Below are 23,597 nucleotides of genomic sequence, written 5' to 3'. Positions count from 1 at the left end.
AAAAAAAAGCGAGCTACCCTAAGGAAGCAATTGTGTGGACACTTCACAATTAAAAGGGAGAAATAAATAAATAAAACCGGGAAAACAAACAAAGGTAGGGAAAGGAAGGCAACTTAAAAACACACCACCACACCCTCAACTCCGCGCGGTAACCCGGCGGCCAGGGGCCTTTACCTTCATTTTCCATTGAAACTGCACTTGGTTGGTGGCTACCAAGTCTTTAGTGTCAGCCGCAGCCACACGGGGAACAGAGAGAGGAGGAAGACAAGGCAGAGAAGCCCCCGGGATCCCAGGCTGTCACCCCCGCTCCCGGCCACGCGTCCCACGGCTGCTCCCACCACCCCTAGCAGCAGCATCTGCAAGAGAAACCGGGAGAAGCGGCGCTAACGAGAGGCAGGGCGAGAGGGAGCATGCCTCCCGCCCCCCGCCCCCGCCCCTCCGACAGCTCGGGAGCCCCAGACCCCTCGCCCACCCCTCGGGCACCCGCGACGCCCCCAACTCAAGCTGCAGGCAGGGCGGCGCCCAAGACACCCCACCCAACAAGGTATCCCCGGACGCCCCCTCCCTCGGGACCTGGAAGTTTCTGGAAATGGGTAATATCGGTGCACACCCCAAGCCCCAGACCCCCGTCCTCCGGGCAGCGGGATACTCACCCGCGGGGCTCGCCAGGGCGCCAGCGCGCCGCGGGCAGGAAGGAACGGCTCCCCGATCGGCGGCGCCAGGCGGGAGCCGGTTCTCGGCGTGAGGCAAGAGCGACGGGAGGAAGGGAGGGAGGCAGGCAGGGCGGGCGGGGAGGGGAAGGGAAGAGGAGGTGAGGGACCCGTCCCTGTCGGCCCGGCCCGCTCAGCGCTACGGCGCTGGTCTGCACCCGCCTCCGCCTCCGCCTCCTGCGCTCCGCCCCTCCCCGCCGCCCGCCGCCCCGGCGAGCCCCGCACTCCCGGGCCAGCCGCGGACCGAGCTTTGTCGCTACGACTTCCGCTGCGAGAGGCGCGCGCGCACGCGCCGGCGGGGACGGCGGAAGTGAAGTGAAGACAGAGCTGCCCGCGCCGAGAGGGTTCTGGTTGGGTGCGGAGCAGTCAGTCCGGTAGGAGTGCGCGCGGCCCCCGTGGCGGTTCCTCGCGGACCCTCGACCACGGTGCCCCCACCCCGTTTCTACGCACCTACTGGGGGGCCACGCATTCCCAGGAGGCAGCCCTGAGTTTGGGGCGGGCGGGCAGGCGCGGTCATGGTCGCCGTCCCCGACGTGTTGGAGCGCCCTCGACAGAGGCGGTGACCCGGGGAGCCCCTCCCGTCGGGGTGGTGGTCACAGTCTCCGCAGGCGACTCGAGGACCGCGGACGGAAGGGGCGAGCGCGGGGAGTCCCCGGGGCTCTTACTGGGCCCTCACACCCTCACTTGCAGACCCCCAGTTGGGCTTGCTTTGCTCTAACTTGGGGAGCTGGTCATTGAGGGGCGATTTCCCAAAGATAATGTCCCGACCAGGGGGTCCGTGAGTAATGAGAGGACAGAGAGGTCAGCCTCAAAGGGCTCAAGGAAGGAGTCAGCCTTTCTCATTCGTTTCGAGTGTGTGGAACCCAAGAGGTGGAAACAACTAGAAACCGGGAGTCCAGGGATGGAAGCTGAAGAAAGGGCATTACCTTCGGCTGCTGGCTATTTCTTTTGCCCCTTGAACCTCGTTCACTTTCCCAGCACCTACCCTGGCCTCCCAATGAGCGATTTCTAGTTAAGCCTTGGCGAGCCAGACAGGGGAACGGAAACGAAGTCCTCTCGCACCCAGAGCCACTAGAGGGCAGGGCTGCACCTGCTGAGCTGGAGCGCCTCCGCCAAACCCCTCCCGTCTATGCTAGAGGCGTTTTTTCTCTGTCAACACTTAACACCTGTGAAAAATGTTGGCCCGGCCCTAAACGGTGTTGCTCAGTAGTTAGAGTGCCGCCCGGCACACGGAAGGGTCGCAGGTTAGATTTCTAGGTCAAAGGCACAAATCTGGGTTGCAGGATTCATCCCGCTCCCCCCACTCCCCACCCCCCAGTCCTGGCGCCTGCAGGAGGCAACCAATCCATGTGTCTCACATCCATTATTCTCTCCTTGCCACTCTCTACAAATGAACGGATCAGGTGAGGATTACCAAAAATAAATAAATATATTTTTTTAGCCCTTATCTCAGGCCCAGTAACATATGCCAATGTGCTCTCTGACCACATGTTCAGTGTCCAAATAAAGGGGTTGGCTCTTTTTTCCTTGGTTTTGTCCCAAGTAAGTGGTATTCGTCTATGGTCAAAAATCCTGGACAGCTTTCTACATTTACTTTTCTTTCAGCAAACATTGAGGTTTTATTCAGCAGGGTCACTTTAAGTTTCAAAGTGAAACCATAAACATCAGAATGAAATCGATTTTCTAGTCTCAAGAGTTACTCTCTATGCCCCACCTTTGGCTTGCAACATTTTTGTCTCATCTGTTGTTTATAAGCCTACGATTTTGTACAATGAATGTGCTACTTGCTCAATGTTGTAATCAGTTTTTAATGATTATTAGTTACTATACTTGTTGAGCCTTAACACTACAGCACTGCGTTAAAGACATAAAGCTTCTAAAGTAGGAAATGTACGTAATATAGACATTATTTGATATTTGCATGATCTTACAAAATAGAGGGTCATTTCACTACAGAATTTGCTATTGGATTGCTTTAGTTAGCGCAAACATTTTACCTAAGGCACCCTTTCAGAATTATTGGTTGTCTACTACAATATCCCGGCATTAGCCCTGCATTCATAATTAACTCTCCCAAAGATGTATTACCCCATGACTGATACCTAAAGTAGCTTACACTGGAATTTTACTTTTGATTGCCTAACTTGTGAACGCCATTGTTCCTATGGCTAAGCCAAAAAAAAAAGATAAAACCACCTTTGTCCAGAAAAACTGCTACATACTTCACTCTTGATCCACTGTCAATCATCTCACAAAGTCCTAGGCCTGGGAGCAGCAAAAACCTTAAAGGTAACTGGTTCAGCCACATAGCTGATCCTTGAGCCTTAACATATTTCTGCAGAGTGATCCTCTATTCCAGGGGTGGGGATTGTCCGGCCTGCTGGCCATATAAGGCCCTTGAAATCATTTGGTCTGGCCCTGGCCCTGCCAAGGCATTAGGGGTGAGTTAATTAAATGTTTGACCAAATATAGCAGGCTAATTTTTAAGTTAATTTCGTATGGCCTGTGAGTCATGTTGTAAATTAAAAGCACTATAAAAGTATAAGAGTATCATACAGGGAAGCAAGCAAAAGCATGGACTGTTAGCTAGCTAGAATGAGATTGATGGCAAAGAAATGTATTTTAAGTTGCCTCTTTAGAAATCAATGCTTTAAAAGTCTTGTCTGCTCTCACTTTATTCTGAATATTTAGCCTACCAAAGTAAATATATTTGATGCAAAAAATGGTCATATATGAGCAAAAGAGGAGCAGTTTGTCAGGCATCTCTGCTTGGGGGAAATATTACAAATAGGGAAGATTGAAGAACGAACATGATATTGTACTTTTATTTATGCTCTGCCTTATACAAAGGATATGAGGCATCTTGTTTTTCTATCAAATTTGATAGCTAGTTTTTTTGTTGTTGTTGTTGTTGTTGTTTTTGTTTGTTTGTTTTTTTAGAGATAGAGGAAGGGAGAGAGAGAAACATCAATTTGTTGTTCCACACAGAGATTGAACCTACAACCTTGGGGAATTGGGACAGCACTCCAACTAACTGAGCTACCCGGCCAAGGCTGCCAGCGTTTTTTATAAACTTGGAAAATAAAGGAATATGTGGCCCCTTAGGATTTAAAAATTAACTTCAAAAAGGTTATATTTAAATAATTTCTCAGAGTCTTATTTCAAAAATCTTTTAACATTGTTTTAAGTATCATGGTTAATAGTTAAGGAATTTTACCTAGCTGATGGAAAAGAAGTTGTCATTTTTTAAAGTTTGATATTTTAAAAGCATGTAAAGATACAACACTACTATTTAAGCTAACCTACTCCAACAGAACAAGTATTTTTCTTCTTATAGAATAAAAGACATGCTAAGGGTCACGTTTAGGGAAATACAGTCTTATGACAAGAAGTAAAAACATTTTAAAATGAAATGAAATGGTCAAGGGGCCCCGCCATCGTCCCATGATCCCTTACAGAGGGGGGCCCAGGCTACCCTCTGTGGGGCGATCAATGGGGGGGCTCCATGATCAGTCACCCCAAAGAGGGAGGCCCAGGCTACCTGGCTGGTGGTGCTGCAACAGGTGGGCGGGGCCGGCCAATGATCGCCCTGTAGAGGGTGGCATGGGCCTCCCTCTATAGGGCCATCATTCTGTCTAGTTTTAAAACTAGCATCATTTATCTCTGGCCCCAAAACACTTGTCTGTAATAATCTATAATAATAAAAGCATAATATGCAAATCGACTGAACTGCAGAACGACTGTCCAGACAACATTCCGGATGACCATGCTATGACATGCACTGGCGCCAGGCCAGCCAAGGCAGGTACAATGTGATTGGTTGGGGGGCCCCACCCTCGCCCCATGATCGCCCTACAGAGGGAGGCCCAGGCCACCCTCTGCAGGGCGATCAATGAGGGGGCTCTGCAATCAATCACCCCAGGCTACCTGGCTGGCGGTGCTGCAGCGGGTGGGTGGGGCCGGCCAGTGATCGCCCCACAGAAGGAGGTCCAGGCCAACCAAGCGATCACACCCCACGCCTGTTACCTGCAGAGGGAGGCGACCAGTGGCAAAGGGCAGGGGGGACAGCGCTGCACAGATGGTAAGCAGTGGCAGTGGCAGAAGCAGGGCGAGCTGCCGACAGCCAAGGGAAGGAAAACCCGACAGGCCCTGATCACCAGCCAGGCCTAGGGACCCTACCCAAGGGGTCCCAGTTCACGAGAGGGTGCAGGCCAGGCTGAGGGACACCCCTCCCTCCCGTGCACGAATTTCGTGCACCGGGCCTCTAGTATGTAATACAAATCTATTGAATAAATGAGTAATCTGGAAAATGGCCATCATAAATAAATAATTGCTGTTGAATGAATAAACATAATCCCACCTTTGACTTTGCTATTTGCTTCCTACGGTAAAGCTAAAACATGAGCTTCTACTTTCCTGCAAAGCAAGAAAAACCAAGAAGTTTTCAAAGGTTTAAAATGAATTCACATCTCCAAACTACAAAGGATTTAACTAGGACAGCTTGAACTGAACAGGAATAAACACTAATCATTTTAAGATGTGTTAAATATTGAGCACTGCCCAGATCAGATGAAATTTCACACCTAGATTGTAAGCCCAGGTAACCATTTGAATTAAACGATAATGTTGAGGTGGCTGCTGCTATGTATGTAGGAAATTTTAGCTAAGCTTGTGCTTTGGATTTTAATGGCATGCATATCAATGCCTGACAAAATCAAAAACATTGTAGTTTTCAGCACATTCATCAGTTATTACCTTAGGGATCAAGGAATCTACTCAATTCTTGGACAAGACAGCCGGAAGACTATATATAAGCAACATGCCTTAGAATAGCCAAGTAAATTAAATTGCCACTGACCAGTTATCTTCTACTAAATTTGAGCCTTGCTGGTGGATTGGATTTCACAAAAAGTTGAAACTATTGAACAGATTCCATATCATGTCTCCTGCCCCCCTGCTGTGTTTGCAGTAACAGTCCAGACCTCCTCCTTCCATTTAAATGTGTTTTCAATTTCACATCGGAAACGTTTTCGATTTTTCTTTACTCTGCGGCACATTGGTGTCTGAACGACTATTGGAAATAGTTGCATTTCCTCAGACCTCCAAAGTGATACATTTTTCACTGAAGTTTTCTACCCCACCATTTTCTAAAAGTCAAATTTTTTTGGAAAGTTTGCATCTTTGCCTAAATTGTCCCATGTCCTTCCGGCCCCCCTGCAGAAATTTTCTCTCTTCTGTGCTTCCTATTGTGAGAACAAATGAGGGGGAAAAAAGCACAAAAAATATCATTATGGTAATAAATTAGTGAAGGAGATCCACAGCACAGAAACCTTTAGATCAGAAACTCCATCACTACAAATAAAGATCAGGTGGAAAAGTAATTAAGATTTACAATATACCTTCAGGCAACTTTATTTTTTCTTTCTTGGTTTTAAAAGGCATTCCTTAGCCTATTTCAGAAGATATTAAAAGTAATTTAATGTGCCAAACATATATTTGGGGGATTAGGAAAGGAGGATTCTGGAAAGAAAAAAAAAAAGCTTTCTATAATCCAGAAACAAACTCAAATGCAAATTTGGGGCTTGAACCAGCCCAACCATTCCCCATTTCAAACAGTTGAGTGCAAAACTATTTTCTAAGAAACTGCTACATCAATTACTAGAAATATTGGTATTCTAAGTGAACAGTGTCCCACTCTGGAATGTTTAACAGGAAGCTGACAAACTTGAAATGGTCATTAGGCCCTATAAGGAGAATAAAAGGAACTCTGTTATATTCCAAATGACAAAGTACGTCGGGTAATGAACATTACCAATGATTCCTCAAGTGTCCATTCCCCTCCAGGATCATTCAAGTGAGTGTTTCCCAACGTGTGGCCCCACTACCAGCAGCATCAGTATCACTTGGGAACTTACTAGAAATGCAAATTCGTAGATTCCACCAGACCTACTGAATCAGATTCTGAGGGTTGCATTCAGCAATCCATGATTTAATAAGACTTCCCAATAATTCTGAATGTTTGGAAGTGCTGCAGCCACTTATTACCCTCTCCTCCCCTCCTCAGGGAATAGCCAAAACCAAGGATGACATACTAGTGATGAGAGGAAGCCAAACCCTTTAACACATAATTAAGCTAACAAATCAACCCTGGAGCCTGTCCTATCGCATTAATGTGAGATAATAAATGAATTATACTTTCTGTTACTTGCAGCTAAAAGCATCTAATTGATAGTCTTAATGAGAAAAATAATAATTTAGATAAATAGATTAAAATGTTGGTTGATACTTTGGCTTCTATAAAAATTAAAATCCAATATAATATGATATTAAGATGATAAAACGTTAAAATATTTAAAATGCTAAAGGCAGAGTCAATGGGAGGTTACAGAATAAGATGTAAGTCAAAAAGACTGAACACAAGGGAACCTTTTTTCAGTGATTTCCTTATCCTGTATAATAAAAGGCTAATATGCAAATCGACCAAGTGGCAGAATGACCGGTTGTTATGACGCGCACTGAGCACCAGGGAGCAGACACTCAACACAGGAGCTGCCCCCTGGTGGTCAGTGCACTCCCAAAGGGGGTGCGCCGCTCAGCCAGAAGCCAGGCAAATGGCTGGCAAGTGCAGCGATGGTGGCAAGAGCCTCTTCCACCTCCGCAGCAGCCCCAAGGATGTCCAACTGTCAGTTTAGGCCCACTCCCCGAACGGCGCAGGCCGGGCTGAGGGACCCCCTCAAGTGCATGAATTTCATGCACCAGGCCTCTAGTTAGCTTATAAAGTTTTAAAAAATGGCTGATTTCAGTAGCCCCTTTGACAAGTCTTTCTTATTACCAATTAGTAGTATTTTTAAATTATGTAACTGCAATTTATTCTTGAAAACTAATGAGTGAGATTTTAGAATTTTTACTTTCTTATGGAGTTGTATGATCTGGTGTCAGGCTTTTTCTTGTTTAATTCTTCAACTAACGATTACTTGGTGATAGATTCTACTATGAAATTACTCAAATAAAATTAAGTTTACACCTTCCTAAAGTATGACATAGTCATTTTTCAATAAGCTTGATGAAAATATTTATAGTTTTAAGGCTTGCACATCAACTTATTTCTATTTTCTGAGTTAGAGCAGTTAAAAATCTATGACATTAAAAAAAGTCTACATGTAGTCTAACATGGTTTAAATGATTAAATTGCTCATTTTAACCTTGGAAAAGTAAAGATGCCAACATTGCACATTTGATTTAAGAATTTAAATCGCTTTTAGGGAAATGAGAATCAATTTTCACTGAACAGCCACCAAAACTACACATTTGTTCAGGGCTTTTTAGTTGACATAACACTTCCATGTACATAATTAAATTTAATCATCATAATGTGAGATAAACAGACTAGATCTTAATTGCATTTTATAGCTGACCAAGCTGAAACTCACACAGGTGAAGCTCCTGCACAAGAATTTCTCACTATTCACTATTCAATGTCAAATGCCAGAGTCAAATATCCCTATTGGCTCTAATTTTTTTAATGCTTCCACAATGACCCATTAAAAATATGTAAAAGTGACCCATTAAAAAATATAAATTACCTTTTATAGTTTATCATTTTCTTTTATTAAATTCTAGCATCTTTCAACTCAATGGACCACCCTGTAACCTTGGTAGCCATTAATTCCTGAGCCTGGGATATCTGCCTCATCGCTCATTTAATGGCATTCAAGAATGTATTAATAAGGACTTGATTTTAAAACATCCTTGGTCATTGTCTACATCTATTCACTTGTTCTTATTTAACCTTTGGACACCATCACTGGGGAAATCACATTCCAAGCAAAAGCTGTTCTAGAATCCCATGGGTTTATCTTCTGAGAACTGAAAATTATTTCTAAAAAGGGAATGTAATCTTATGAGTAAATAATCAAAGATGGGCATTTTAAAGAGATTATTCAATAGGTAACAGACATGTTCATTAACATGTTATTGAGAAATAAACTAAATATGCATTAAACACATGTTCTGAGAGTCTAGAAGCCACTAAAACAATATTAGTGGTAAATTTTGTTGTTTTTCTGAGTCTTTATAATTACATTTACATATTAACCAGAGTATGGACAAGGAAAAAAGCTGAGATTTTTATTTTTAAAACTAAGAACTGAAAATGGCTTTATATGGAGGACATAACAACCTTTATACCTTTTCTATATTTCATAATTTGAATCAACAATTAAAATTCTCAGTTGCCATATCAGTTTAATAAGTAAACAGCTACAAAAGAAGACATTAAAAATACAATCTTCCAAAACTGTATCAGGATGAAGCAGAAAACCTAAATAGCCCAACAACAACTGATGAAATTGAAGCAGCAAGCAAAAAATTTCCGGCAAACAAAAGCCCTGGTCCAGAGAGCTTCACAGGGGAGTTTTACCAAACATTCAAAGAAGAACTAATACATCTCCTCCTGAAACTATTCCAAAAAATCCAAGAGGAAGGAACACTTCCAAACTCTTTTTTGGAGGCCAACATTATCCTAATTCCAAAACCAGATAAAGACACTACAAAGAGAATTACAGGCCAATATCCCTGATGAACATAGATGCTAAAATACTCAACAAAAATTAGCAAATCACATCTAGCAATATACCATATTAAAAAGATCTGCCCAGACCGGTTTGGCTTAGTGGATAGAGCGTCGGCCTTCGGAGTCAAGGGTCCCAGGTTCGATTCCGGTCAAGGGCATGTACCTTGTTTGCAGGCACATCCCCAGTAGGGGGTGTGCGGGAAGCTGCTGATCCATGTTTCACTCTCATTAATGTTTCTAACTCTCTATTCCTCTCCCTTCCTCTCTGTAAAAAATCAATAAAATATTTTTTAAAAAATAAAAAGATCATATACCATGAGCCAGTGGGATTTATTTTAGGTATACAAGGCTGGTACAATATTTCCAAATCAATAAACATGACACATCACATAAACTGAAAGATAAACACCACATGATCATATCAATAGCTGCAGAAAAAGCATTTGACAAAATTCAACACCCATTTTTTAGAAAAATGCTCAGCAAAGTAAGGAATAAAGGGATCATATCTCAACATAAGAAAGGCCATATATGCAAACCTACAGCCAACATCATACTCAATGGACAAAAACTAAAACCATTTCCCCTAAGAACAGGAACAAGACAGGGATGTCTGTTTTTATCACTTTTATTCAATGTAGTACTGGAAGTCCTACCACAGTGATCAGACAAAAAGAAAACATAAAAGGCATCCAAATTGGAAAGGAGGAAGTAAAACTCTCATTATTCACAAATGACATGATATTGTACATAGAAAACCCTAAAGACTCCACCAAAAAACTAGATTTAATGAACAAAGTCAATAATGTAGCAGGATACAAAACTAACAGCCAGAAATTGATAGCATTTTTATACAGCAATAATGAATTCTTAGAAACAGAAACTAAAAACAAAAATTCAATTTACCAGCACAACAACAACAAAAAAATTAAGATACTTAGGAATAAACTTAACTAAGGAGTTAAAGACTTATGCTGGGAAAACTACTGGACGTTGAAAAAAGAGATAGAAGGAGATAGAAACAATTGGAAGAATATACTGTGTTCATGGATTGGTTCATTAAAATCTCCATACTGCCAAAGCAATCTATAGATTCAGTGCAATCCCTATTAAAATACCAATGGCATATTTCACAGATCTAGAACAAATCCTTCAAAAATTTATATGGACCCAAAAACAAAAAAACATAACAAACAAAAAAAACCCTGAACAGCTGCAGCAATCTGGAGAAAGAAGAACAAAGTTGGAGAGATCATAACACCAAATATCAAGTTATACTACAAAGCCACTGTACTCAAAACAGCCTGGTACTGACACAGGAGGCATATAGATCAATGGAACAGAACAGAGACCTCAGAAATTGACCCAAGCTATTACACTCAATATTTGACAAAGGAAGCAAGAGCAGTCTCTTCAATAAATGGTGTTGGGAAAATTGGACAGATACTTGCAAAAAAAATAAAACTAGACCACCAATTTACACCATACACAACAATCAACTCAAAATAGATAAAAGATTTAAATGTAAGTCGTGAAACCATGAAAATCCCAGAAGAAACCATAGCAAAATCTCAGATTCTCTCGTAACAGTATGTTCCCAGATACATCTCCTAGGGCTGTGGTCGGCAAACTGCAGCTCGCAAGCCACATGCGGCTCTTTGGCCCCTTGAGTGTGGCTCTTCCTAAGCTTTAGGAGTACCCTAATTAAGTTAATAACAATGTACCTACCTATATAGTTTAAGTTTAAAAAATTTGGCTCTCAAAAGAAATTTCAATCGTTGTACTGTTGACATTTCGCTGTGTTGACTAATGAATTTGCCGACCACTGCCCTAGGGCAAAGGAAGTTAAGGAGAAAATAAACAAATGGGACTATATCAAAATAAAAAGCGTTTGCACAGCAAAGGAAACCATCAACAAAGTGAAAAGGGAGCCCACTGTATGGGAGCACATATTTGGCAATGATACATCTGGTAAAGGGTTAATATCCAAAATATATAAGGAACTCATACAACTTAACAAAGGAAAGACAAACAATCCAATTTAAAAAACAGGCAAAAAACCTAAATAGACACTTCTCCAAAAAGGACATACAGATGGCCAAGAGACATGAAAAAATGCTCAAAGTCACTAATTATCAGAGAGATGCAAATCAAAACAACAATGAGGTATCACCTCACACCTGTCAAAATGGCTACCATCAACAAATCAACAAATGACCAGTGCTGGCAAGGATGTGGAAAAAAGGGAACCTTAGTATACTGCTGGTGGGAATGCAGACTGGTGTAGCCATTATGGAAAACAGTATGAAGTTTCCTAAAAAAATTAAATATGGAACTCCCATTAGACCCAGTGTTCCCACTTCTAGGAACATATCCTAAGAAACCTGAAACACCAATCAGAAAGAATATATGCACCCCTATATTCATAGCAGTGCAATCTACAATAGCTAAGATCTGGAAACAGCCCAAGTGTCCATCAGTAAATGAATGAATAAGAAAGCTTTGGTACATTTACACCACAGAATACTATGCAGCAGTACAAAAGAAGAATCTCTTACCCTTTATAACATCATGGAAGGATCAGGAAAGTATTATACTAAGCGAAAAAGGCCAGTCAGAGAAAAACAAGTATCACATAATCTCACTCATATGTGGAATCTAACAAAATGTGTTCACTAAAAAAATAAAAAAATTAAGAAGAGCTTTTGAAGCTGCAAATTATCATCACTATCTAGCCCCCTGGCTAAAGCAACCACTCTCCATCTTGTAAGTGGTATACATGCAGTTGTTGAGAGGAAATGGCAACCCCTATCAGCTTGAATTTGTCAGCTTTGAATTTGAAAATATGCTTCATCAAATGATCTACATCAGTGATTCTCAAACTGTGGTCCTTACCACCAGAGAACCTTTTAGAAATGCAAATTCTGGGGCCCCACCTCAGATCTATAAAATGAGCAACTCTGGGAGTTGGGCCTGCATCTGTACAGGCATTTCTCGATTTGCTGTACTTCACTCCAGTGTGCTCTCTAGATTTTGTGTTTTTTAATAATTGAAGGCAAGACCCTCCCTCAACAAAAGAGAATTATGACGTGCTTTATTGCAGTGCTCTGGAAACAAACCTGCAATTATCTCCAAGGTATACTGGAAGTTTAGCCTTCGGGTGATTCCAATGCATGCTAAAGTTTGAGCACTGATTTACAAGAAACATAAAACTTTGATCCAAACATATTTTGATCTAAAAATAGTTTTAATAGACCTCAATTCTAAAGAACAGAATGAGAGCATACACAGGATGGGACAAAATTAGGTTTGCAGTTGTTCATATGGAAAATAATACAATGATTAATAAATAATAATTCAAGAATAAGCTCTGTTTCACGTATTCACAACTCTAAACCCACTTTTGCCTCACCCTGTATTGGCATTTTAAATCTCCAGCATTCTTAAATCATATAGGGCTTTGAACTTCTCTGAGTGATTACCTGTTGGCCTAAAACCGGTATTTTAAAAGACCGGGGAAAGAACATTAAAAGCATAAAGAGATCATATTTCTCCCCCTCTTAAGTAACTGTGTATTACATTAGCATAGCCCTGGTAGAGAGAACAAAAGTTAGAGGGCAGTGCAGTGGCAGTGGAGTTACAGTTGTGTTCCCAGCTATGAAGTCAGTCTTTGTTTTCTTATTTTAGGTCAGGACCTTTGGAACAATGCTTCTTTGAGCAGGTGTATTAGGCTTTCACAGCACCAGTCAGATGTAAGGGGGGTGGGGGGCTGATAAAGCTTCATAAGTAGAAAATGCCATTCTCTTGAAACAGTGTATTCCTAATAGAAATAGTTTCATCCCTTAAAAAACGAAAGAAGAAAAAAAAAAGCTGTGTAACATTTCAGAAGCAACAAAAAACTTAAGTTCATTATACAGAAATTATATGTTGGGGACAGAAAAAAAAAGGGTAGTTTGTCAACGCTAGTGAAATAGGGTTTTACAATATGTAATCACTTTAAACAATTTGATTATAAACTATACTCATTATATAAGACCAAAATACTACTATAATATGCTTTATTTGTTTTGAGATGTACTTACAGGCCATAGTCAAGTTTAGTGGTAAATATTATAATAGGGTCAATGGTACAGGATACAATTATAAGGACTCCCTATATTTTAGGACAGTTAGTCATAGAACAAAGGAAGAGGAGTCAAGAGTTTCTAAGAAGAGGACATACATGAGAAAGCTGGGAATTTGAATACATTACCAATGAGCAAAATTCAGTAAAGAAATCCTACACATAGGTGATTTTATCCAGAGACAACTTACAGTAACTATATTATAATTGCAAATAACAGATGAGTTTTCAAAAGCTTGATTACATCTTAATGAATTCTTAAAGACTTCCTTTAGTGCTGCTAGAGTTTTTCTACTGTGCAGCCTCTAACAGCAATAACGTGCTCTTTTTCTATGTGTGCTAAGTGGCTTGCTTGGAAGGACAGTAAATGATGTATTTAATATTAATTAGACCCATGCAGGAGTTTTCAGATCGGCTGTATTAGCAAATAATCCCACTGCAAATAATAAGTCTTTTGCAAATAAGAATGAGGGTTGAGCAACCTTTCAGTTATAGCAGTACCAGAACATCCTCATCTCCACAGTGCTACTTCCTACAGAATGAAATACACAGAAAGATCATCCTCTACTTCAATGAGGTTGGGAGCTCCAGCTGCTCAGAATAGGACCCCATACACCATTACTTCTGAAGCCACCCTATGGCATAAACTCTTGCATATTATAGTGAAACACCAGTGTTTTGTCTTGTTATACCTTTCCTCCAGAGCTGGATTTTCTTGGAAACTAAAGAAGTTTAAGTTTCAAGGCCCCTCATTTGCAGAGGCCCCCTTTTAAAAAAGGTTCTGAAAGAGACTCTAGCAATGTTCTCACGGTCTTACGTTTTGGTAAAATTTGCAAAAGATATTTGAACTACAATTGATTGTAGAGTAGTCATTTTGCTGATTTCCCCTCCTTTGACATCTCTCTCTTATCAGTTAGCATTGGAGCAGCAGTGGGCAAATTGCGGATCTGGCCTAAAGAAGGTGGGATGAGGATACGTTTAGATTTTGTTTTGATTTAGTGGGATGTATAAATGTGGCTTGTAGTCTTTTGCGTATGGTTAAGTTATTGCTAGCTGTCCTAGTAGAGAAAGGACATCCAGGAATACTCTTACTGTCTGCTGTACTAAATCACAGGGCCTGAAATCTTCATATAATGCGTCCAGTGGTGCCTAGCATCTGAAGTACGTGGGTGGTAAAGGAGAAACAGAGCCAGAAGCTGGTCTATGAAACTTTTCTGGGCTCTAAAAAAGACATATAAATGTATATATTAACTATTCTAGAGGAGTATGCGAATCATCTTTTGATCACCTCTTTAGCGGATATTAGAACTCACTGTCATGTGAAATAATGATTAAAGACTAATGCAAAAATGTAGGAACAAAACATCTTAGGGTGCATCAGTTAATTAGTAAAAACACTTCTTTTCCTAGACTTAGTGATTTTTGTTGTATTTGTCATCCCAATTTGTAATTTGTTGTGATTTCTTATTCCATTCTAAATAAATATTCATTGTGTATCTAATGTAACATTTAAAATTTTATATTCTTTTTCTTAAAAGAAGTCCCCCCAAACTGAGTAACTTTAAAACCTCTCAAAAATGTGGATCTTCATCTAAAAGGATTTGATGTCTTTCCTGCATAGTAGTTATGGTAGTTTTATTTTTATCCCCTTTTTTCTCAATAAATGCAAGAAAAATCTAATATCAAGGAAAGAAAGAAGAAAAGAAGTAAGGGAAATAAGAGAAGAAAAGGACCCTGTTTATGGGGGGTAGGAATTGGGTGTGTCTGAATATGAGGCAGTGAATCAGATCTTGGAGTCAGACACAGGCAAACCTGGAGTTAAACTCTAGTGCCATCATTTATGAGCTGTGTACCACATTCTCTCACCCCTTTAAACCTCAGTTCTTTCATCCCCAAAGTGAGGATAATACCACCAATGAAGATTAAATGACAATGTATGTAAAGAACCTTGCCAAGTGCCTCGCACAGATAAGGCATTGAATAAAGCTTTAAAATGCCTTATTCTTGAATGTATAATCCAAATTGTATTTCTTAAAATAGCCTTACTAATATGCTGCCTAAAGGATGAACAGCAAAGAAATAATTTCAGCATCCTTCCTGCTCTCTTCACAGTAAATTGGGAGCAGTGCAGCATATGTGGAAAGTTCATTTCTTTTTCTGTGAAGGCATGGAACTGTCTGTACCAGGTGAGAAAATATGTCATCTTCCATTCTGAACAAAAGTTAGCAAATAAAATGTTGCTGACAGACTGTCTAACAAGTGGAATAGGATAGCAAATTTGAGAATCTACATAACAAGTTATACTGAAGTTCTCACACACACACACAAAAAGGGGTGTGTGTGTTACATTTGAGTTAATAGGCTCATTTCAAAGACAAAGGTTTAGGTATTCATGCATTTACTGACTCTCATGTTTCCAAAGCATCTGAGTACAGTAGATTAGGAAAGTTTAGAAGCAGATAATCAGGATTAGAAACAGCTCAGAAGTCAACTCAGGGTTCAGGTATCTCCCAGGCATGTCTAACACTTCACAGCTGTGATAATATGGGCAAGAAGCCTGGAACACCTTCAGAAGGGACCATGATAAGCAGCAAACTGTCAGCATTAAATGCAGGAAAAAAGAGCTGAAAGCACAAGAGGGTGATATAAAACAAAACAAAACAAACAAACAAAAAAAAACAGTAGTTAAAAATGCCACAAAATAACCTGAAATGTCTCAGTGTCCCTATTCATCAATGACCGCATAAGTATACATAGTTGTCTGTCCTTATGTATACAGGTAGTTCAGTGGCCAATCAGGCTCAGAAAAGCTAGTTACTGGTGCATAAAGCTTTTTGCCTGAGGTGTTCTCTTCCTCTTTATTTCCCTTCCTTGATGGAAATGCTTAACCAAATCACCAAAGACATTTGAATCTGTCTTCTTTGACCTTAGATTCCAGAGCAACATGCTCAGATTGTGGAGTATTTACCACTAACCAGATAAAACAAATGACTTCTAACTGATGCACCTGGGCCCTCTCTTTGTTCCTAAGGTGTCTCAATTACCCATCCTTTGTATTGCCCACTGCACTAGAATCTTGGGCTTGGAAGGAGCCTGATATTTCATTTAATCTTCTTTATTATGATGCAGAAACCATCCCCTGAGACGGGTCACATACCCTGCCCTCTGCAAAAGGTGGCCCATTCCTTTACCTCTCGTTTTTAGAAAGCCTATCCTTATTGTTATAACACAACCGCTCCCTACGTTCTGCCTATTAGTTGTAGTTATTTCTCCCCTGAACATCCCAAATGGACCTCCATGTTTCTTCTACAGATTAGCCCTGTGGGTCTTACGAAACACACAAACAAACACATACACAGAAACAATCACATCTTAAGTCTCTTCCTCACTGAGCCTAACATCCAGATTCTTTCAAGCATTGCTATCTCGGGGTAGCATTTGTTAACCCCCCAACACCCAACACCACCCCCCCACACATACACACACCCTTCTTCCACTTCTCACTGTTTCCCTGCTCATTTCTGGCCAAGATCTTTGTTACAGTTGTCCCCTCAATATCCTCCTTTAGTTAATATCTTACTCTTCCTTCAATCTTAACTCAATATTAAGTCCCTTAGGGCAGCCTTTCTGACTTTCCCACTTTAGTCTTGTCTTCCATTATATGCTTTTAAGGCATCTCATAACTCTCCTTTGCTGTACCTATCCCAGCAGCGATTTTGCATTTATTTGTGGGGCTGAGGCCAGTATGTCCTATATGACTAGCAAAGTACGCATTGAATGGAAAGCACCAAATACATACAAATTTGTGTAATTGGTTCTTGGGGCGTTGGGTGGGGTGGGAAGAGTAGCTCCCCAAAGAACCAATTCCACATGACTTGTTTTTTAGAGACTTTATAAAATGGATAACTTCGGTATACTCTCAAGATATAACCAATTCACTTTAAGGAGCTAAAAACTCAACATTTCTTAAACCAAGCTGGAGTGAAATTTTCATAATTTTACCTAGAGACTAAAGCCTGCGTTAACAACTCAAAATTCTAGGTAATGTTCTAAATCTCAACATAGCTTTTTTTATTTGGGGGGGAGGGGGCGTAGATGGAGTTGTTGATTTTTATATTGTTATTCAGAGAAGGTGTAAGAGCCAAAATGAAGAACTAAGTCTCTAAGGTTCAAATTAAAGTCAAAGGTTTATTTAACAACCCAACTTTGAGATTAGCATTCCATTAAGAAACAAAGCAAGAAATAAAAATCCAGGGATCCTGTTTGAACCAGAAAGCTTTTCTTAAGCCACTGAAGAGAAACTTTAGAACCGCCTCAAAACAAAATTTAGCTCTAATCCTTAATTAAATTATAGCTACTGCACATGCTCCCTAGCCCCCAAAACCACTCTCCTCATTTTAAGCAAATTAATCAGAGCAGCTCTTGAGCCAGATATGCCTGCTGACTATAGTATGTGGTTTTCACCTCCAATAATAAACACTTGAGTACAGCTCTTTCTGCTCATTGACACTATAAGCATCACAGAGTGGCTACACTATACCTAATTCATTGTTACATCATCAGTACTATAAAAATGCTCCTCACACAATATATAGGGGAAAAAACTTGCTTAATAATTGAAGAAATTAAGGAATTCCACAAAACAAGATGACAGGTGACAGATTCTTTTTCTGCATTCAGTCCTGTCCAGGTCAACATTTGTGTCCATATTTATACAAGGACATCAATGGTAACATGATTGCATAGTCAGATAATAAGAATATAGAGACATAGCAAAAATTTGTGTGGATTAACTTTGTGGGAACATATTATACCAGTTCAGGGGCCTAATCTATAATAATAAAAGGGTAATATGCTAATAGACCGGACGTCATTCCTGACGTTTTTCCTGATCCAGCTGGGGCCAGAGGGAAGCCAGCCCTGGTCCTGGGTGTCTCTGCCAGTGGCCGGAAAAGGGAAGCCCAGGTCCCGGGGGCCAGAGGGAAGTCAGTGCCAGCAGCCGGAGGAAGGAAGGCCTACTCTTGCAGGAATTTTCATGCATCAGGCTTCTAGTTCATACATATATGTGTGTGAATATATATATTTTACATGCACCCTGGCACCAAAAACCACTCTCCTCATTTTAAGCAGATTCACTGTTAAACTGTCAAGACATAACAGGTCAGCTCTTAGATGGTAGTTCTTGTTCAGAAAGAAGTCTTTCTATTCAAGAGAGCAAGGCACCCTCACCGATCCCTCATCTGTGGGACACAGGAAGAAGAGATTCAAGTTGATGAGGCTACTGCAGGGCAATATAAGTTGAGGGACAAGAGCTCCAAATAGAAGGCTCTTCTGTGCCTCAGTCTTTCCCCAAGCTTTTTAAATTTTAAAATTTATCTTTATTTATTTAAATTTTTACTTTTGACACTATTGCAGATGTTCCCCAAGGAGGGTTGCCTGAAGATCAACTTGTCAATAATAAATAAACTCCCAAGTTTCCCCTTTTGAGCTTTTGTGTTAATCAATGGACCTGAGGAGGAGCAGGTTTGGAGAACAGAGCTTGTGAGTTCTCTTTGGACACATGCAAGTCTCCAACATCCACAAGACATGCAGATGGAGATGTCAAATAGGCAGTTTGATATACAAAGCTAACATGGGCCGCAGTCAGGCTACAGTCTGCCCCGAAGTGGAAAAAATTCTCCCTTCCTTAGTGTCCTACTTGGTAACCCGAGCCTCAGAGAAAGCTATTGGGACTCCAGTACCCAAGAGAATATTGCCTGCAAGTCCTGTTTATTCCCCACAAGCTCAGACATCAACATCTGAGCCAGACTCTGGCCGTTCCGATCCAACCAAGATAAACTAGCTGCAATCATATACCCTTTGAATGTGTTCCATATACCTACCCAGACTCACCTGAGAACCCATTTAGGCTTGGTGCCCCCAACCATCGCCACTACCACTAAAACAGCATTTGACTGATACTGTTCAAACATGTTCATCAAATTTTCCCAACCTTCAGTACCTCTAGTTAATGACCTTAATCTTCTACCTGGTTAGGAACTTGGCTTTGTGAAAGGCCTGCTATAATAGAGTTTAGGGATGCAAAGGATGAGATATTTGTTCTCAGTTTGATAAATAGCCTGTCCACCCATTGATTGGCACATTGTAATAGGAATGACAACAAAAACTATCGAACCAACCAACTCTGAGGTCAAACCTTCATGTCTGTATGACACCAAGTGCAAGGGGTGTTTAAAAACATTAAAGAAAAACTTTAAACAGAAAAGTGTAACCTGGACAAGGTGAATATAATAATGACCATGACTGGGATGTGTGGGAACTCTATAGGTCTAGTCAAGAAATGGGTAGAGCCTGGCTGGCGTGGCTCAATGGTTGAGCGTTGACCTATGAGGTCACAGTTCGATTCCCAGTTAGGACATACCCAGGTTGTGGGTTCAATCCCCAGTATGGGGCGTGCAGGAGGCAGCTGATCAATGACTCTCATCATTGATATTTCTCTCTCTCCCTCTCCATTCCTCTCTAAAGTCAATAAAAATATTTTTTAGAAAAAGAAAAAACTGGGTAGAGGCAAGAAAGGAGGCGTTCCATAGGCAATTGGCCTGTGGTGCAGGTCTCTCCTATATCATCCTATGCCAGGTGTCCAGGTGGGCCTGAGGGGACAAAGAATAAGATACCACCCAGCATCGTGTGTGTATGGGCTGTATGTTTGTGAACATGTAACCAAATGGCTTACTACATACCATATGATAAAGGGCCTTATTAGAAGCAGACAGAACATCGTATGCTTCACTCTTCCCAACAGGTTTGGAGAAAGCTTTTTCATGAGCTCATTGAAGCTGAGTCTTGAAGGATGTGGGCAAGGTGTAAGTAGAGGAAGGAATTCTAGGCGAGAGGGAGGAATATATCTGAATGCACAGAAGTGGAGCAGCAGATGGTGTGTCTGGGATCATTTTCTCTAAAGTGTGTGGAACATAACACTGGTGGGAGCAATGATGAATTAGGCGAAGATTTTAAGTGGCATGCAGACACTACACTAAATAACAATGAAGTACTTGGAACTGAGAAAGATATCCATCTTGTAATTCCCTTCTATCCTTGCCCAGGAGAATCTCTCAGTTGGTTAGTAGGATGCTAATCTCTTAAAAGCTAATCTTCCTACTTAACCAAATGGAGCAGGCATCAGGCTTAGAGGTTTCACAGCTAACAGTATCTAGTTATAATTTAACATTAGGTTGCTTTTATTATAATTATGCTTCTCTTCTATTTAAGGCAAATGAGAGTGGTTTTCCACTTATAGCATTGATATGAAAATTTCTTTCTAAACAAATTTAAATTTTAAGAGTGAGTGATTTTAAATGCAAATACAGAAAAATATTAAGGAATACGTAAATGTGTACAGGTGGTGAACCCTTATGGGAAGGATTATGACGGTGGTATGTGGAAGTACCCTCTACAAAAAAATGTTAGCAGTTTGCTGTGATGCTATCACTGGATTATTCAGAGATAAAGCCTGGTAAAATGGATCAAGTTCAAATCTTCCTTCAGCACTTTCTAGCTGAGTGGCCTTGAGCAAGACTTCTTAAGGTCTCTAAGTCTCACATCCCTCATCTTTCTAAAGAGGATCCATCTTACAGGAGTGTAAGGACTAGAGACAACCAATATCCAGGTCCTAAAATTATAGACATTTTTAACCTCCTTTATAACTTTCCAACAAGCTTTCCAAGGTTAACCACGATTGACTCTGACCTAATTTCTCTAATTTTGTGAGACATTATGTCTGCAGAGCTGTAATTGGTTTCAGAAAAGAATCCACTAGGTCATTTTTCTTTATTTCTCCATTAACCGACCCAGGAAGTTAGGAAATCAGTACAATGCTCATAGCTACTTTAGGTCACCTCCAATGGTTGTGGCCCCACCCAGTCCAAGTCAGAGGACCCACCTTAGATTCTCATGTTCTGAATGCATGTTGCAACATTTTTAAAATAATCTTTAAAAAAATCAATGGTGTGAGCAATATAGCCACATCTCCAAAAACATATAGTACTGAGAAAAGGGAGGGAGAATCACTGAACGCCCAGTCCACAGTTGAAGCCCCATCCTTTCAGTCCCCTTAGCCTTCCCATGACTCACACGGCTCCTCCCCTCGTAATGAGTCCTGAAGAAGCCTGTGGACATGCACTTATGGAGTGTGGCAGACAACTCACAGCACCACTGGTTTTCCAAAAGCAAGCACCTGCTGAGACTTGGAAACCAAGAGATGTCCTTGTCATCATGACACCTTGCCTAAATAAGAGATAAATTGGCCACTAAGCATAGCCCCCTTAGTGAGTACAGTCTGAGTCTCCAGCTCATGTAGAATCATTAACGCACAGCACAAAAGCAGTTTCCTCTCCAACAGTAGTAATGATTTTCCAAATTATGCATCTACGCCTTGGGGAAACCTGTCATTAGAGGGTTTTCTGTCTGCTGACTTTTGCTCTCACTTCCTGGAATTGTTTTGATAAAGTAGGTCACCTCATTCAAATACAGGACACTGCTAATATCTCCCGTGCCGTTTGCAGTTCTAATGACAAGTATGATGCCCAAGCAATTTATGACTCTGGTCTTCACTGTGGCTATACATTTGTCCTTCACCATTGCCATGCTTCTTTCTAAAGGAACCACCAGATTTAATGGGTCAGGGACAGTGGTTTCTTCTAACAAGGTGGTATAATTCAGGAGAGCAGTTTTTAGAAATGCCTCTTTCAGAAGTGATAGAACGATATATGTCTCATGACAATGGAATGAATGCATGATTTTTTTAATCCATGATTTTAAAGAAGTGACCAGACATTCTAACAGTTATTAAAAAATTATTTATACTCCCACATCTAGAGCCTACTACTGGAAATCCTAACTTTTGATTGGTTGAAAAGACTGAAACCTGCAGTCCTCTATCCCCTACCCTCCACCCAAGAAAATGACTAATTACTTCTGAATGACCTTCTCAGCTCATTAGGGATCTGCTTAAAGCTTTCATACTTACAGTCTACACAAGGTTTTCTGTTTTGCAAGTCCTGGTGATATTCATATAACCATAAATACATACAAGAAGACAATGTATATCTAGGGTCTGATAACTTTTCTTGGTGGAGATAATAATAGTTTTAAAATTTGTATTTGAAGACCTAGAAAATTATCAAGAAAGCCACCATTTACCTCTGATAGAGTCGTTTAGTCTAGCTATTCAGAAAAAAGAAAAACATGTGGTTTTATTACACGACTGGAACCTAATCTAAGGATCTAAATGTTCCAAGTTCAAATAAATCCTCACGAGCCTGCTTGCTCCTCTGATTGGCAAGTCTGAACAGCCCCACGCGGAAGTCGACCTGCGCCTCGACCCAGGTAAACTAGCAGAGACTAAATCCCCAAGTGACATAAAAGCAACACCCAAGAGCAAACATCCCGTTCACCTTAAAGATAATATAAAGAAAAGGATACCTGTTCTTCCGCCCTTTGGTTTTCTCTCAGCACCGAGACGTATTTTCTAATTGCATGGAGAGGGTGTTTTTTGAAGTAGGAGAATTTAGATTGAGGCAACAGATTATCCATGACGAGGAAAACAAGAAGGTCCTTGTCTGCCCCTCCCTGTCGACAACCATATGAAATCTCGCTTCACAATTCCACAGACGCCTCAAGATTTGCTGGTAGCGCGACCACTTCCCCGCACACAAAGCAGATGTTCTTCTTGCCGCTTCTCCTTTTGGGTAGAGTTCCTGGGAAACCACGACAGCCAAGTGTGAGCTCCGTCTAAAAGCGTCCAGAAATGCAATGCCCAGAGGGCTGTAGGAGCCAGGAGGAATTTAGGGGCTGGTCCACCGAATGCAAATTGCTTAGTGGTAGTGATGCAACTGTCCTATTTCTAGCACCAGCGTTCTCTTGCAAGCTATGTTAATATTAGCTAGCTGGTGACTTTCCACACCCACGGACTCACAGGAGGTTTAATCTTAATTCTTCTGACAGCTTTTCCAGCTCTTAAAGAGAACGTGACATGTGGTTGCTCCTGCTTCCTTCTGGATTTCATATCATCGTGAGAACACACAGACAACCCTCGCCTGCATCTCAGCTCGAAACTGTTGATTCAGTTTGGAGAAGCATTTTTTTCAGGAGATTTCTTGAAAAGAAATTAACAAGTTACCTCACCCTTCATTGT

The 23,597-nt window shown here is 41.0% G+C and overlaps 1 protein-coding gene across 6 annotated transcripts in view; it reads right to left on the bottom strand.

Moving 5' to 3' along the window:
• The window catches only part of ATP2C1 (ATPase secretory pathway Ca2+ transporting 1), a 124,354-nt gene extending 101,057 nt beyond the window's left edge, over window positions 1-23,297 (bottom strand). For 2 of the 6 annotated variants that reach the window (XM_070433387.1, XM_070433386.1), the window contains exon 1: window positions 22,886-23,294. In XM_070433387.1, coding sequence (XP_070289488.1) covers window positions 22,886-22,996 — 111 coding nt within the window. In that variant the 5' untranslated portion in view covers window positions 22,997-23,294. Of the gene's footprint in view, window positions 1-174; window positions 357-653; window positions 734-22,885 lie in introns of those variants that run through there. The other 4 variants (XM_070433388.1, XM_070433385.1, XM_070433384.1 and 1 more) reach the window with 4 other exon arrangements.
• Window positions 23,298-23,597: the final 300 nt, after the last annotated feature.

This window comes from Myotis yumanensis, unplaced genomic scaffold (assembly GCF_028538775.1).
Source record: "Myotis yumanensis isolate MYYU_CA2020_CCGP unplaced genomic scaffold, mMyoYum1.0.hap1 SCAF_14, whole genome shotgun sequence".
Classification (NCBI taxonomy): domain Eukaryota; kingdom Metazoa; phylum Chordata; class Mammalia; order Chiroptera; family Vespertilionidae; genus Myotis; species Myotis yumanensis.
The sequence above is the reverse complement of the archived record's forward strand: the minus strand, read 5'-3'. Positions and strand labels throughout refer to the sequence as shown.